Raw genomic sequence first — 15,379 nt, forward strand, 5'->3', positions numbered from 1 at the left:
CCTGTTTGCCCTTATCTTAGTGTCTCTCTCTCTCTCTCTGTAGGGGTCTTGCCTTTAGACTGTACATGCATGGAGAGCAAGACCCATATTTCATTCATTCCTGTATTTTCAAGAACTATCTGGAACTTGAAAGGCACACAGTAGACATTTATGAAATGAATAAACTACCGTTCATTGGTGGTTGCTCCATGCTGAGTATTTGTCATGCTACTTCCGATCCTTACAGCAAATGTGTGAAAGAGGGACTTGTTTTCTCTCTTTCTAACTGAAGAAGCTAAGGCTCAAGGAAGTTATGTAACATGTCTAAAAACACACATGGGTAGAGTGGAGGAACTAGGATTTTAACAAATGTTCGTTTTCAACCACTTGCATTGGCAGTTCATTACTCTGTCTCTCAAAAATATATGACCTTTTTTTGGTAAGCACCAAGGTCTACACAAATAAACCACTAAAATTTAACCTTGGTTTAAAGTAGACATAACACATATCTTTGGTAGGTTAACTGGTAATCACTTCTTCAAATATCTGTTATTCATCCACTCTGCACACACACATGATGACTAATTTAGTGTATAAGCTGGCAAAGCAATATTCCTCTCTCCTCCTACCTTGCTGCTTTCTGGGACATGGTACAGACCTAAAGAGGGAAACAGTCTGCTTTAGATGTTTTCTTTCTTTATTGCTCCAGGCACACAATGGCCAAAGAAATTGGTCTGAAATTGGAAGGAGGGCAGAGGCCAGGGAAAGTCTACACGTTCATCCACTCTTGTTTGGGTTCATTATTACTGAAGCTAGAATGACAAGCTTTACTGAGCCTATTTGGAAATACTACTACTACTACTACTACTACTACTAAGGCTGGGAATCCCTTTTCTACCCACTCATAGAATAGTGACAATTTAAGAGACAAGATTTATGTTTTCTCCTGTAGGCACTTTCTCTAATTTTTAAAAAAATAAGAGAAAATCCCACTTTTACTGTCCACTGACATGGGGTCCACTTGATGTTTTCTGAACAACCACTCTCTCAAACACGAGCAATAATAGATACCTTTGAAGTAAACCTCCACTTCTTGATCTTAAAAGCAAGCTAGGAAAATGGCAGGTTGATGGTTACCCCTCAAAATCCTTTGTCCTGGGGCTTCCCTGGTGGCGCAGTGGTTGAGAATCCGCCTGCCAATGCAGGGGACACGGGTTCGAGCCCTGGTCTGGGAAGATCCCACATGCCGCGGAGCAACTGGGCCCGTGAGCCATAATTACTGAGCCTGCGCGTCTGGAGCCTGTGCCCCGCAAAGGGAGGGACCGCGATAGTGAAAGGCCCGCGCACTGCGATGAAGAGCGGTCCCCGCACCGCGATGAAGAGTGACCCCACTTGCCGCAACTATGGAAAGCCCTCGCACGAACCGAAGACCCAACACAGCGAAAAATAAATAATAAATAAAGGAGGTATAAAATTAAAAAAAAAATAAAAAAAGAAGGGGCACGGAGGAGGTGAACCCTGTTATAGTGGAGGTAAGAAGCGGCACGGAGGAGGTGGACCCTGTCAGTGTGGAGGTAAGAGGGGGCACGGAGTGGGTGGACCCTGTCATAATGGAGGTAAGAGAGGGAAGGGAGGAGGTGGACTGAGTTATGGGAGGTCAGAGAGGGGCAGGGAGGAGGTAGACCCTGTTATGGGGGGTCAGAGGGGGGCAGCGAGGAGGTGGAACCTGTCATTGTGGAAGTAAGAGGGGGAACGGAGGAGGTGGACCCTGTTATGGGGGGTCAGAGGGGGGCAAAGAGGAGGTGGACCCTGTCATTGTGGAGGTAAGAGGGGGCACGGAGGAAGTGGACCCTGTCACTGTGGAGGTAAGAGGGGGCATGGAGGAGGTGGACCCTGTCTCTGTGGAGGTAAGAGGGGGCACGGAGTAGGCGGACCCTGTTTTTGGGGTCAGAGGGGGGCAGCGAGGAGGTGGACCCTGTCATTGTGGAGGTAAGTGGGGGAAGGGAGGAGATGGACCCTGTTATGGGGGGGCAGAGGGGGGCAGCGAGGAGGTGGACCCTGTTATGAGGGGTAAGAGGGGGCACGGAGTGGGTGGACCCTGTTATGGGGGGTCAGAGGGGGGCAGCGAGGAGGTGGACTCTGTCATAGTGGAGGTAAGAAGGGGCACGGAGAAGGTGGACCCTGTCATAATGGAGGTAAGAGGGGGAAGGCAGGAGGTGGACCCTGTTATGGGAGGTCAGAGGGGTGCAGGGAGGAGGTGGACCCTGTTATGGGGGGTCAGAGGGGGGCAGCGAGGAGGTGGACCCTGTTATGGGGGGTCAGAGGGGGGCAAAGAGGAGGTGGACCCTCTTAAGGGGGGTCAGAGGGGGGCAGCGAGGAGGTGGACCCTGTCATTGTGGAGGTAAGAGGGGGAAGGGAGGACGTGGACCCTGTTATGGGGGGCCAGAGCGGGGCAGCTAGGAAGTGGACTCTGTCATTGTGGAGGTAAGAGGGGGCACGGAGGAGGTGGACCCTGCAATTGTGGGGGTAAGAGCGGGGCAGGGAGGAGGTGGCCCCTGTCACTGTGGAGGTAAGAGGGAGCAGGGAGGAAGTGGATCCTGTCACTGTGGATGTAAGAGGGGGCATGGAGGAGGTGGGCCCTGTCACTGTGGAGGTAAGAGGGGGCACGGAGGAGGTGCATCCTATTACAGTGGAGGTAAGAGGGGGCAGGGAGGAGGTGGCCCCTGTCACTGTGGAGGTAAGTGGGGGCACGGAGGAGTTGGACCCTGTCACTGTGGAAGTAAGCGGGGGCACGGAGGAGGTGGACCATCTCACTGTGGAGGTAAGAGGGGGCATGGAGGAGGTGGACCCTTTCACTGTGGTGGTAAGAGGGGGCACGGAGGAGATGGACCCTGTCACTGTGGAGATAAGAGGGGGCATGGAGGAGGTGGACCCTGTCACTGTGGAGGTAAGAGCGGGCAAGGAGGAGGTGGACCCTGTTATGGGGGGTCAGGACCCTGTTATGGGGGTCAGAGCGGGGCAGCAAGGAGGTGTACCCTGTTATGGGGGGTCAGAGGGGGGCAGCGAGGAGGTGGACTCTGTCATAGTGGAGGTAAGAGGGGGCAAAGAGGAGGGGGACCCTGTTGTGGGAGGGCAGAGGGAGGCAGCGAGGAGGGGGACCCTGTCATTGTGGAGGTAAGAGGGGACACGGAGGAGGTGTACCGTGTCACTGTGGAAGTAAGAGGGGGCACGGAGTAGGTGGCCCTGTCACAGTGGAGGTAAGAGGGGGCACGCAGGAGGTGGAACATGTCATAATGGAGGTAAGAGGGGAAAGGGAGGAGGTAGACCTTGTTATAGGGTTCAGAGGGGGGCAGGGAGGAGGTGGACACTGTTATGGGAGGTCAGAGGGGGGCAGCGAGGAGGTGGACCCTGTCATTGTGGAGGTAAGAGCGGAAAGGGAGGAGGTGGACTTTGTTATGGAGGGTCAGAGGTGGGTAGCGAGGAGGTGGACACTGTTATGGAGGGTCTGAGGGGGGCAAAGAGGAGGTGGACCCTGTCATTGTGGAAGTAAGAGGGGGCACGGAGGAGGTGGACTCTGTCATTGTGGAGGTTAGAGGGGGCAGCGAGGAGGTGGACCCTGTCATTGTGGAGGTAAGAAGGGGAAAGGAGGAGGTGGACCCTGTTATGGGGGGTCAGAGGGGGGCAGCGAGGTGGTGGACCCTGTTATGGGGGGTCTGAGGGGGGCAGAGAGGAGGTGTACCCTGTTACGGGGGATCAGAGGGGGGCAGCGAGCAGGTGGACACTGGCATAGTGGAGGTAAGAAGGGGCACGGAGGAGGTGGACCCTGTCATAATGGAGGTAAGAGGGGAAAGGGAGGAGGTGGACCCTGTTATGGGAGGTCAGAGAAGGGCAGGGAGAAGGTAGACCCTGTTATGGGGGGTCAGAGGGGGGCAGCGAGGAGGTGGACCCTGTCATTGTGGAAGTAACAGGGGGCAGGGAGGAAGTGGACCGTGTCATCATGGAGTTAACAGGGGGCAGGGAGGCAGTTGACCGAGTCATAATGGAGGTAAGAGGGGGCAGGGAGGAGGTGGACCCTGTCATTGTGGAGGTAAGAGGGGGCAGGGAGGAGGTGGACCCCGTCACTGTGGAGGTAAGAGGGGGCAGGGAGGAGTTGGACCCTGTCACTCTGGAGGTAAGAGGGGGCACGGAGGAGGTGGACCCTGTCACTGTGGAGGTAACAGGGGGCACGAAGGAGGTGGACCCTGTCACTGTGGAAGTAAGAGGGGGCACGGAGGAGGTGGACCCTGTCATAATGGAGGTAAGAGGGGCAAGGGAGGAGGTGGAGCCTGTTATGGGAGGTCAGGGGGGGCAGGGAGGAGGTATACCCTGTTATAGGAGTGAGAGGGGGGCAGGGAGGAGGTGGACCCTGTTATGGGGGGTCAGAGGGGGGCAGCGAGGAGGTGGACCCTGTCATTGTGGAGGTAAGAGTGGGAAGAGAGGAGGTGGACTCTGTTATGTGGGGTCAGGGGGGGCAGCGAGGATGTGGACCCTATTATGGGGGGTCTGAGGGGGGCAAAGAGGAGGTGGACCATGTCATTGTGGAGGTAAGCGGGGGCATGGAGGAGGTGGACTTTGTCATTCTGGAGGTAAGAGGGGGCACGGAGGACGTGGACCCTGTCACTGTGGAGGTAAGAGGGGGCACGGAGGACGTGGACCCTGTCACTGTGGAGGTAAGAAGGGGAAGGGAGGAGGTGGACCCTGTTATGAGAGGGCAGAGGGGGCAGCGAGGAGGTGGAGCCTGTCATTGTGGAGGTAAGAGGAGGAACGGAGGAGTTGGACCCTGTCATAATGGAGGTAAGCGGGGGAAGGGAGGAGGTGGACCCTGTTATGGGAGGTCAGAGGGGGGCAGGGAGGAGGTAGATCCTGTTATACGGGTCAGAGGGGGGAAGGGAGGAGGTGGACCCTGTCATTGTGGAGGTAATATGGGGCACGGAGCAGGTGGACCCTGTCATTGTAGAGGTAAGAGGGGGCAGCGAGGATGTGGACCCTGTGATTCTGGAGGTAAGAGGGGGAAGGGAGGAGGTGGACCCTGTTATGTGTGGTCAGAAGGGGGCAGCGAGGAGGTGGACCCCGGTTTGGGGGGTCAGAGGGGGGCAGCGAGGAGGTGTACCCTGTTAAGGGGGGTCAGAGGGGGGCAGCGAGGAGGTGTACCCTGTTATGGGGGCCAGAGTGGGGCAGCGAGGAGGTGGACTCTGTCATAGTGGAGGTAAGAGGGGGAACGGAAGAGGTGGACCCTGTCACTGTGGAGGTAAGAGGGGGCACGGAGGAGGTGGACCCGGTCAAAATGGAGGTAAGAGGGGGAAGGGAGGAGGTGGACCCTGTTATGGGAATTCAGAGGGGGGCAGGGAGGAGGTAGACCCTGCTATAGTGGCCAGAGTGGGGCAGGGAAGAGGTGGACCCTGTTATGGGGGGTCAGAGTGGGGCAGCGAGGAGGTGGAACCTGTCATTGTGGACGTAAGAGGAGGAAGGGAGGAGGTGGACCCGGTCAAAATGGAGGTAAGAGGGGGAAGGGAGGAGGTGGACCCTGTTATGGGAATTCAGAGGGGGGCAGGGAGGAGGTAGACCCTGTCACTCTGGAGGTAAGAGGGGGCACGGAGGAGGTGGACCCTGTCACTGTGGAGGTAACAGGGGGCACGAAGGAGGTGGACCCTGTCACTGTGGAAGTAAGAGGGGGCACGGAGGAGGTGGACCCTGTCATAATGGAGGTAAGAGGGGCAAGGGAGGAGGTGGAGCCTGTTATGGGAGGTCAGGGGGGGCAGGGAGGAGGTATACCCTGTTATAGGAGTGAGAGGGGGGCAGGGAGGAGGTGGACCCTGTTATGGGGGGTCAGAGGGGGGCAGCGAGGAGGTGGACCCTGTCATTGTGGAGGTAAGAGGAGGAACGGAGGAGTTGGACCCTGTCACAGTGGAGGTAAGAAGGGGAAGGGAGGAGGTGGACCCTGTTATGAGAGGGCAGAGGGGGCAGCGAGGAGGTGGAGCCTGTCATTGTGGAGGTAAGAGGAGGAACGGAGGAGTTGGACCCTGTCATAATGGAGGTAAGCGGGGGAAGGGAGGAGGTGGACCCTGTTATGGGAGGTCAGAGGGGGGCAGGGAGGAGGTAGATCCTGTTATACGGGTCAGAGGGGGGAAGGGAGGAGGTGGACCCTGTCATTGTGGAGGTAATATGGGGCACGGAGCAGGTGGACCCTGTCACTGTAGAGGTAAGAGGGGGCAGCGAGGATGTGGACCCTGTGATTCTGGAGGTAAGAGGGGGAAGGGAGGAGGTGGACCCTGTTATGTGTGGTCAGAAGGGGGCAGCGAGGAGGTGGACCCCGGTTTGGGGGGTCAGAGGGGGGCAGCGAGGAGGTGTACCCTGTTAAGGGGGGTCAGAGGGGGGCAGCGAGGAGGTGTACCCTGTTATGGGGGCCAGAGTGGGGCAGCGAGGAGGTGGACTCTGTCATAGTGGAGGTAAGAGGGGGAACGGAAGAGGTGGACCCTGTCACTGTGGAGGTAAGAGGGGGCACGGAGGAGGTGGACCCGGTCAAAATGGAGGTAAGAGGGGGAAGGGAGGAGGTGGACCCTGTTATGGGAATTCAGAGGGGGGCAGGGAGGAGGTAGACCCTGCTATAGTGGCCAGAGTGGGGCAGGGAAGAGGTGGACCCTGTTATGGGGGGTCAGAGTGGGGCAGCGAGGAGGTGGAACCTGTCATTGTGGACGTAAGAGGAGGAAGGGAGGAGGTGGACCCGGTCAAAATGGAGGTAAGAGGGGGAAGGGAGGAGGTGGACCCTGTTATGGGAATTCAGAGGGGGGCAGGGAGGAGGTAGACCCTGCTATAGTGGCCAGAGTGGGGCAGGGAAGAGGTGGACCCTGTTATGGGGGGTCAGAGGGGGGCAGCGAGGAGGTGGAACCTGTTATGGGGGGTCAGAGGGGGGCAGGGAGGAGGTAGACTGTGTTATGTGGGGTCAGAGGGGGGCAGGAAGGAGGTGGACCCTGTCACTGTGGAGGTAAGAGGGGGCAGGGAGGAGGTGGACCCAGTCATTGTGGAGGTAAGAAGGGGCAGGGATGAGGTGGACCCTGTCATTGTGGAGGTAAGAGGGGGCAGGGAGAAGGTGGACCCAGTCATTGTGGAGGTAAGAGGGGGGCAGGGAGGAGGTGGACCCTGTCACTGTGGAGGTTAGAGGGGACATGGAGGAGATGGACCCAGTCATTTTGTAGGTAAGAGGGGGCAGGGTGGAGGTGGACCCTGTCATTGTGGATGTAAGAGGGGGGCAGGGAGAAGGTGGACCCTGTCAATGTGGAGGTAAGAGGGGGCAGCGACAAGGCGGACCCTGTCACTGTGGAGGTAAGAGGGGGCAGCGAGGAGGTGGACCCTCTCACTGTGGAGGTAAGAGGGGCACGGAGGAGGTGGACCGTGTCACTGTGGAGGTAAGAGGGGGCACGGAGGAGGTGATCCCTCTCATAGTGTAGGTAAGAGGGGGCAGGGAGGAGGTGGACCCTGTTATGGGGGGTCAGAGGGGGGGCAGGGAGGAGGTGGACCCTGTCTTGTGGAGGTCAGGGGCCATGGATAAGCTAAGAAGGTGGTGATCGTCCTGGGGAGGGTGGCCGATTAAGGGGTGTGGGAAGGCCCGCCTAATCTGAGCTCTAGTTCCCGTTTTGTTCCTAACTCACGTTGTGTCTAGGAGCTGACTTTCTACCCCTCTGTCCATTGTCCTCACATGGAAACGTGAGACTCCGTCACCTGTTTCTTTCCGGGTGACGTCAGGCTCCACCCCGCACACTTTCTAGAGCGGTTGGTCCGACAGGCTCTGTGTGAGGCGCTGAGGACTTCATGGCACAGACTGTGGTGATCCGCATCCTGGGTTCACCGTCCAGCTGGAGAAACGTCTGTCACACCATCACCTGTGTGATTGATAATTTTCCCAAAGAAGATGCCTTGGATGCCTTAAATAAATAAAAAATAAAGTGTTGATATCTTTTTCAATATAGCTGCTTTCATTTGTAATCTTGTGTATTTTATGTATTAAAAAGCATTATTCTTAGAAGAGATTTCCTAGACACACAAAAATGGTAAAGACCGTATGATTTTCAATCAATGATCAAATGGGAGCCTCTAGTCGCGGGGGCAGATTAGATAGATAACCTGAGTCCTCAATGCTCCAGTGGGAGTAGATGAGCTGCTGAATGTGAGTTTTAAAAATCTGTTTAAAATGCATCCCTTAGATGATACGAAAGCAAGGAATCTGCAGAATCCCAAAATGAAGCAAAAGCAGACTTTGCCTGGAGGATTCTGCAGAATCCTGTAGAGCCTGTGCTTCTCTGAAGGCTGCCTGGCATCAGAATAGGAGACAAAGCCCGGGTCAGATGCCCCCTATCAGACTGAGCCCCCAAAAGGCTCCACCTTGATGAGGGCAAGTGACAAATTAACCCATCACAGTGCCAAGGGCACTTAGGATGCTTTGGGTGGGAGTGGATGGGTGGGTGGGGAGAGGGCACCAGGAGAACAGGGACCACGAGGGACCCCTGTTTGGTAGACGCCCACCCCCCAGCCCTGGCCCCTGAACTTTAGGCCACTAGCAACAAGAAATCCAAGTGCTGGCTGGAAGAATCCAACTTAACTCAGGCTTAACGTTGCGTGCAGCAACGAAGACCCAACACAGCCAAAAATAAAAATAGATAAATAAATTTAAAAAAAACAAAAAACAGCTCCAAGGAAAATGAGTACATCATGGTTAGAAATTACATGACATCAAGGAGGCGAGACACCATGAGTGAGAAGCAACGGGTGGCAGCTAGAAATACAGCCGCAACGACTTCAGATGGTGGCAATAAAGTTTAATACCTTTAAGGAAATGAAAGGGAAACTTGAAAATCTGAACAGATAACAAGACATAACCAAGCACATTTGAAAAAGGGAAAATAGTGACATTTATACACCTGAATAAAGTTCAAGAAATAATAGGATGGGGAAGAAGTAACATTCAAAGAAATAGAATTTTCCAAAGTTGTTGAAAGACACCAACCCTCAGATTAAGAAGCCCACAAAACCCCAAGCAGTATAAATATATAGACACAGATATAAGTAACAAAGCTGGGTCTGTTATAAAAGACAGCTGGAGAGGACGGTGTCCCCTCCCCACAGGAAAGACAGGTTATAATGAAAGCCTTCACATCAACAGTGGAAACCACAAGGCTATATGATAGTATCTTCAAAGTGCTGATTAACTCAAGCAAGAATTCTATAGCGAGTAAAACAAGGGAAAGTGTGAAACTTGGGAGTTTACCATCAAAGGACCCTCACTAAATGGATTCTGGAGGATGGAATTAAAGCCAAAGGAAAATGAGCTCAGATGTGTGGCCTGAGTCTGAAGGAGAAATAGTGAACCAAGCGGCTTTGTGACACCTAATCAAACCAGCAACTCTAAATGAAACAACGGTAACTTATGCGGAAATAAAGCAGACTAGATTTAAAATGCCAAGTTACTGTAGGTTATAAATTGGGAGGGGAGGTTGCAGAATAAAGTATTTTGGGGTCCTTGTATTGTCCAGGAGAAGACTATGGCTATTGATTACTGGTAACTTGTTAAATATGGATTAAATGGGCAAACACTAATAGAACAGACCCAGTGTAACCTTCAAAAGAAGTGAAGGGAAAAGAGTAAGTGAAGGAAAACAAACAGTCCAAATGAAGGCAACAGAAGAGGAAAAGGGGGAGAGGAACACGTAAAATGGGACAAGTCAAAATTCAAAATGTGATGTTAGAGATAAAACCAAATCACAAAGGACTTCCCTGGAGGTCCAGTGGTTGAGACTCTGCCTTCCAATGCAGTGGGTGCAGGTTCACTCCCTGGCCAGGAAACTAAGATCCCGCATGGGATCTTTTGGCATGGCCAAAATACCAAAACATAAAACATAAGCAATATTGTAGCAAATTCCATAAACACTTTAAAAATCGTCCACATTAAAAAAAAATATCTTAAAAAAAAAAAGAAACCAAATCATAAATCTCAATACATGTAAGTGGACTAAATTCTCCTGTTCAGACCTTAAGAGTTATAGCCTATTTTAAAAACAAAACAAATTTCAGCTATGTACTCTTTGCAAAAAACACACCTAAAGCACGCAGAAAGATAAAAGGCCCAACTATGGAAAAGGCAGACCAGGCAATTCGTAACCAACAGGAGGCAAACTATAGTCATATTAATAGCAAAGGAGAATTCAGGCAAAAAGCATCATTAGAAATAAGGAAATTTGCTGCAGAACAATAAGTGATTCCATTCACTGGGAAAATGTATCGATTCTAGATGTGTGTCCCATGTGAATTTGTGTATAGCCTCATGCGAAGCCAGACTGACAGAATTAGAGGAAAAACTTGTCCAATCCATTGTCCTAGTAGATTTTAACACACTTATCAGTAATCGGTAGATCAAATGAACCAAGAAAATTAGTAAGAAAATAGAAGATGTGAACAGTGTCACCATCGGGCTTGAGCTAATGCACTTGACTGCATCTGATGTCTGGAAAAGACACATTCCTTTCAGGCACACATGAACACGTGCTGGTTTGGCACACGCTCAGATGTAAAGCTGACCTTGGTATACTTCAAAGAATTATGATCAGACTACAGTTTTTAAAAACCGCAATGCAATTAAGTTAGAAAACAAAGCCAATAAGATCATTAGAAAAATTCATTCACTTGGAAATTTCATAACACTTGTAATCGGCTCAAGGGTCAAAGGAGAAATTATAATTGAAATTAGACAAATTCATCATCTAACGTTTCACATCAAACTCAAGGGATGCAATTCTTGAAAGGAAACTTAGAATAGTAAGAATTGGCCTTTGAAAAAAATAAGGCTCAAAATTGAGCTAATATCTAACAGAAATCAAAGACCCACAGGTGCAGAAGGAAGGAAATTAAGAGAACAGAAATTTGGGAAATAGAGAAGCACATCAACAAGGCAAAAACTACATGTTTGAAAAGACAAGATTCATTTTTTTTAAAGGCACAAATGAAATGGAGTGAAAAAAACCATAACCACAGATGTTACTGAGAAAAAAAGATAAGATCCTGAGACCAACTCTCAACACCCTTCAAATTTTCATATAATCGATGACTACTGAGAAAGATAGAATTTAGCAAAACAGATTCAAGGAGAGAAACGAAGCCAGAATAATCCTTTACCTGTAAAAGAAATGCATGCAATGGTCAAAAATTTTACCATGAAGAAAACACCACATGCAAATGGCTTTATCAGAATGCTCCCAAACATTCAGGAAACAGATAATTCCATTCTTACATGAAGAAATAATAAACAATTCATTTTAAGAAACCAGCAAAAGCCGGACAACCAAACTGACAAAAACGGAACGGGAAAGAAAACTACAGCCCAATCTTCCTCATGGACACGGAGGCAAAAATTCTCAACAAATATGATCCAACCAGATCCAACACTGAAAAAAAAAATCATGATCAAGTGAGTTTTTATTCCAGGAATGAGACTGATTAATATGAAAATGTATTACTAGAACTGTTGTTAATTAACAGATTTAAAAGGATATGTTATCTCAACAGATAAACTAGAATTCAGCATCCATATATGACATTTAAAGTTTTTCTTAGCATATTTTTAAAAGAATAGTAATTTCCTTAACTTGACAAAAGACGTCGACCAAGAACACCCAGCACACATACTTTATGGAGAAGCACGGCAACATGTAAGATGAGGAATAGAGTGAAGACGTCCTTTCCATCACGCCCACCCCGCCTCCCCCTCAACGCTGCGCTGGGGTTTGCGGCTGCCCCAGAGGAGTGAAGAAAAAGAAACGAAAGTTTTCATGGAACCCTGTTACCCAAGCTCTCACTGCTCGCCACAGGACAGGCCAATAATCAGGAGACGAGTTGCTGGGCAAAGAATAACGACCTCCTTCGGAGAGCCCCCAAACCCAGAAGACGGTGGGCTCGTGCCCCCAGGAGCCGTCTTGCCTGCGGCAGCAGTCAGGCTCCTTTTATACTACAAGGGGCGGGACTAAAGCCAAGCACTTCCTGGTTCCCGTCAGCCTCCGGAGGGGAGGTGTTCATTTCTCCCTCCTGCAGTCATTCACAGGTGGGCCTGCTCAGGAGGTTTCTTGGGAGCTAAACACAGGTGTTTGAGCTGAATGCTCATTTACCTTCATCTCTCGGAGGCAAGGGTCCGAGATGGGCCATTGTGTGGAATTTAAGCTTATCGGCAAAATCCCTTTACTGATTAACTTGTAAGAGAATACAAAATGTTCTTCCCTATTACAACTCTATGTTGTATCAAAATGTAGAGTAGTACAACTGATGTGGAAAACATGTGTGGTGATTCCCCGAAAAATTAAACAGAGTTACCATCTGATCTAATAATTCCACTTCTGGGTATATCCCCAAAAGAATTGAACGTGGGGACATGAAGAGATGTTTACAGACCCGTGTCCACAGCATTACTCACAACAGCCAGGAGGTGGAGGCAACCCAGTGTCCGCTGATGGATGATGGATAAACAAAACGTGGGCTACACACAAAATAGAATATTATTCAGCCTTAAAAAGGGAGGAACTTCTGACACCTGCTATAACATGGATGAACCTTGAGGACATTATGCTCAGTGACATAAGCCAGTCACCAAAGGACAAATACTGTGTGTCTGATTCCACTTATATGAGATCCCCAGAGGAGTCAAATTCACCGAGACAGGAAGTGGATGGTGCGTACCAGGGGCTGGGGGAGGGGATGGGGAGTGAGTGTTTAATGGAGACAGAGTTTCAGTTTGGGGAAGATTAAATGATGCTGGACGTAGAGGGTGGGACGGTTGTACAACAAGGTGAATGTAGTTAATGCCACTGAACTATACATCTAAAACTGCTTAAAATGATGGATTTTATGTTGTGTACATTTTACCACAAAGTTCTAAAAGTTGTAAGGATTCCAAAGGATTGTCCACAAACACTGGTCTCCTGATGCTGGTAGGAACTTCCCACCAAACCCAGGGGTTTATCATCTGCAGCTTGTGAATGAGGATGTGTTTCAGAGACTAGATGCAAAATCACGTATCATTTTTCTGAGAAAGCTTCCATCAGGCTGTCAGAGGGTCTGTGACCCACACGAGGTCAAGAGCCATTCTGAGGGCCCCTCCCCTCTGCAGGTGTCACCTCCCCACTTTCCTCCCCTCCCTCTACCCACCCCCAGGACACTTTTCTCTTTCATTCACTCAGATTGTTTAAACATGATGCAATGTATAGTCGTAAATCTTTCTTGAACTCATTAGACAAGGTTTAATTTTTTAAGACAAGTGAGGCTGTGAAATTAACCAAACTTCCGTGTTTTTTCTATTACCCTTTTTTTCCTGCCTGACAATATTAAACAGGTCCACCTCTGGCTCGGGATGTGGAACAGCAAATTTGCAAACCCATGTGGATGCTTAATCCCCCAAACCGTGTTCTGTGACCTTAAATTAATTTCCAGCTAATTTTTTTTGCGTTTTTATTCTTAATTTGGCATTTAGTGTGGACTGAATTCTAATACATTGAAGACCCCTGCTCGGTCCCATGGTCTGGGGTGGTGGGAATTCTTGGAGAGGTAACACTTCAGATAGCAGAGGGGAGGTGCCTCTGAGAAGTTGCTTCAACCTCAGAAACATGCAGGGAAGGAAAACTCTCGCCAGCTCAAGTTTCATCCAAGTGAACTCTGAGATGTGTTAACAAAATGTTTTTATTTCTATTTTTAAATGAAATGCATCGTTAGGTACTTGCATGAAACCTCGAAAGGCATTTACGTTCTTTGCTTTAACTCTTCCTTTGTGGCCACAGAACGCGGGTAGGAAGGATGAACCGAGAACAGGCGCAGCAGACACAGCCCGGGCATCGTGCGGAGCCTGCGGCCCCGAGCCCGCCTGAGTGACGGTCAGTAGTCGTCGTAGTTGACGCTGGCTCCGTGCCTGAAGCCGTAGGGGCTCCAGGGACCGATGGCAGCATCCTCATCGTGGTGGCGCTGGTGGTAATCGTAGCAGTCGTGCCCATTCCGACCTCTGTTTAGCCAATAGGTGATGTCATCCTCAAATTTCTGCAGGAAAAGAGGATGAGAGGGGATGAACGTAAGGACACCGTTTCCCAGAGAACATCTTACTGACGCTGTTTCTCTGGGATCTTTCTTCAACGAGGAACAACCCCTCCTAAGAATAACTCCTGCCACAAGGACCTACTGTACAGCACAGGGAGGAATTATATTCCATAGCTTGTAATAACTTATAATGGCGAAGAATCTGAAAAAGAATATATGTATAACCGAATCACTTTGCTGTATACCTGAAACTAACACAACATTGTAAATCAACTCTACTTCAATAGAAAACAATAAATCATCGTTTTTTAAAAAGAATAACTCCTGGCTACAGCATCCCTGGGCCACAGGTCAATACTAACCAGCTGGAGAACACTGCTGAAAGCTTTTTCCCCCAAAGGAGTACACACCCCTACCCTTGAACACGTCTGTCTGTGAGTTCTAAATATACCCCAGACTTCAACAGTTTTCTCTTTTTCAGTAAAGAAAATGGACACCTGCCCAATACAGTAACAGCTGGGCCTGTCCCCAGGCGCTGGGCATCTGATGTGGCAGACACTGACCCCCTCCCCGGCCCGCCCGGGCTTCGTGAACGTGGTGCATGAAACCACATTGCAGCCTCGGGGCAGGGAATTTGGACACGTCTGGTGGTGACACTCTCACACCTGTCGTGTTGCTCACACAGGCCTGGATGCAGTGATTCAGGCCACAAACGCTTACTACGTGGGCACGATTCAACCCTCATCCCCGTCTACTCACTCGGCCTGGGGCTCCAGACTCCTCTCAGCCTCCCCCAGTCCCTGCCTTGAAAAGGAAACAGCTTGCTTGTCTCACAATACTGCAGTTTTTCCCATAGTGAAGTAGTCTCGTTCCTTGGTTTTTCTCATTTTATAATCTTGTTTGAGGTTTTGGCTTAACATATTTTTTTCCCAAACAATTTGTAAAATATTTTACAAATACAGAAATAATGCAGACACATTTAACAAATGGGTATGTGAGAGGGAGACAAAGAAAAAGGGAGAGATTTCCATTGCCGAAGGCAACCACTACTGACATTTGCATGCATTTCCTTCTAGTCTCTTCTATGCGTCGTATTTAGTTATTATACCCTTACTTGATCCCCATTTTTATTCTGGTTTTGTCACCAGTCATTATTTTAGCCATTTCCCCATGTCAAACTCTTAACACCCATTTTCTTGAACTGCAAATACAGATAATCAAGGAAATGCAAATTACTAAAATATGATATGGCATTTTCATCTATCAAAGAAGTAAATGTATTTGTTTTAAAATTTTTTTCAGTGGC

General features: G+C 49.9%; 1 protein-coding gene and 1 long non-coding RNA gene across 2 annotated transcripts; one reads left to right on the top strand and one right to left on the bottom strand.

The window, feature by feature from the left end:
• Positions 1-2,549: 2,549 nt before the first annotated feature.
• On the top strand, positions 2,550-5,920 carry LOC309636356 (uncharacterized protein). Its single transcript, XM_082409522.1, has 4 exons — positions 2,550-2,926; positions 4,025-4,255; positions 4,957-5,451; positions 5,825-5,920. The coding sequence occupies exons 1-3, from the start codon at positions 2,603-2,605 to the stop codon at positions 5,134-5,136; spliced, it is 735 nt and encodes a 244-aa protein (XP_082265648.1). The 5' UTR covers positions 2,550-2,602; the 3' UTR covers positions 5,137-5,451; positions 5,825-5,920.
• Positions 5,921-7,829: 1,909 nt separating this feature from the next.
• On the bottom strand, positions 7,830-13,919 carry LOC309636375. Its single transcript, XR_014249996.1, has 2 exons — positions 11,847-13,919; positions 7,830-7,937 (listed from the first exon to the last, which is right to left on the bottom strand). It is a non-coding gene; the product is annotated as an uncharacterized lncRNA (long non-coding RNA).
• Between the last annotated feature and the right edge of the window lie 1,460 nt (positions 13,920-15,379).

Source organism: Balaenoptera physalus (assembly GCF_965194825.1).
Source record: "Balaenoptera physalus genome assembly, chromosome: 10".
NCBI lineage: Eukaryota > Metazoa > Chordata > Mammalia > Artiodactyla > Balaenopteridae > Balaenoptera > Balaenoptera physalus.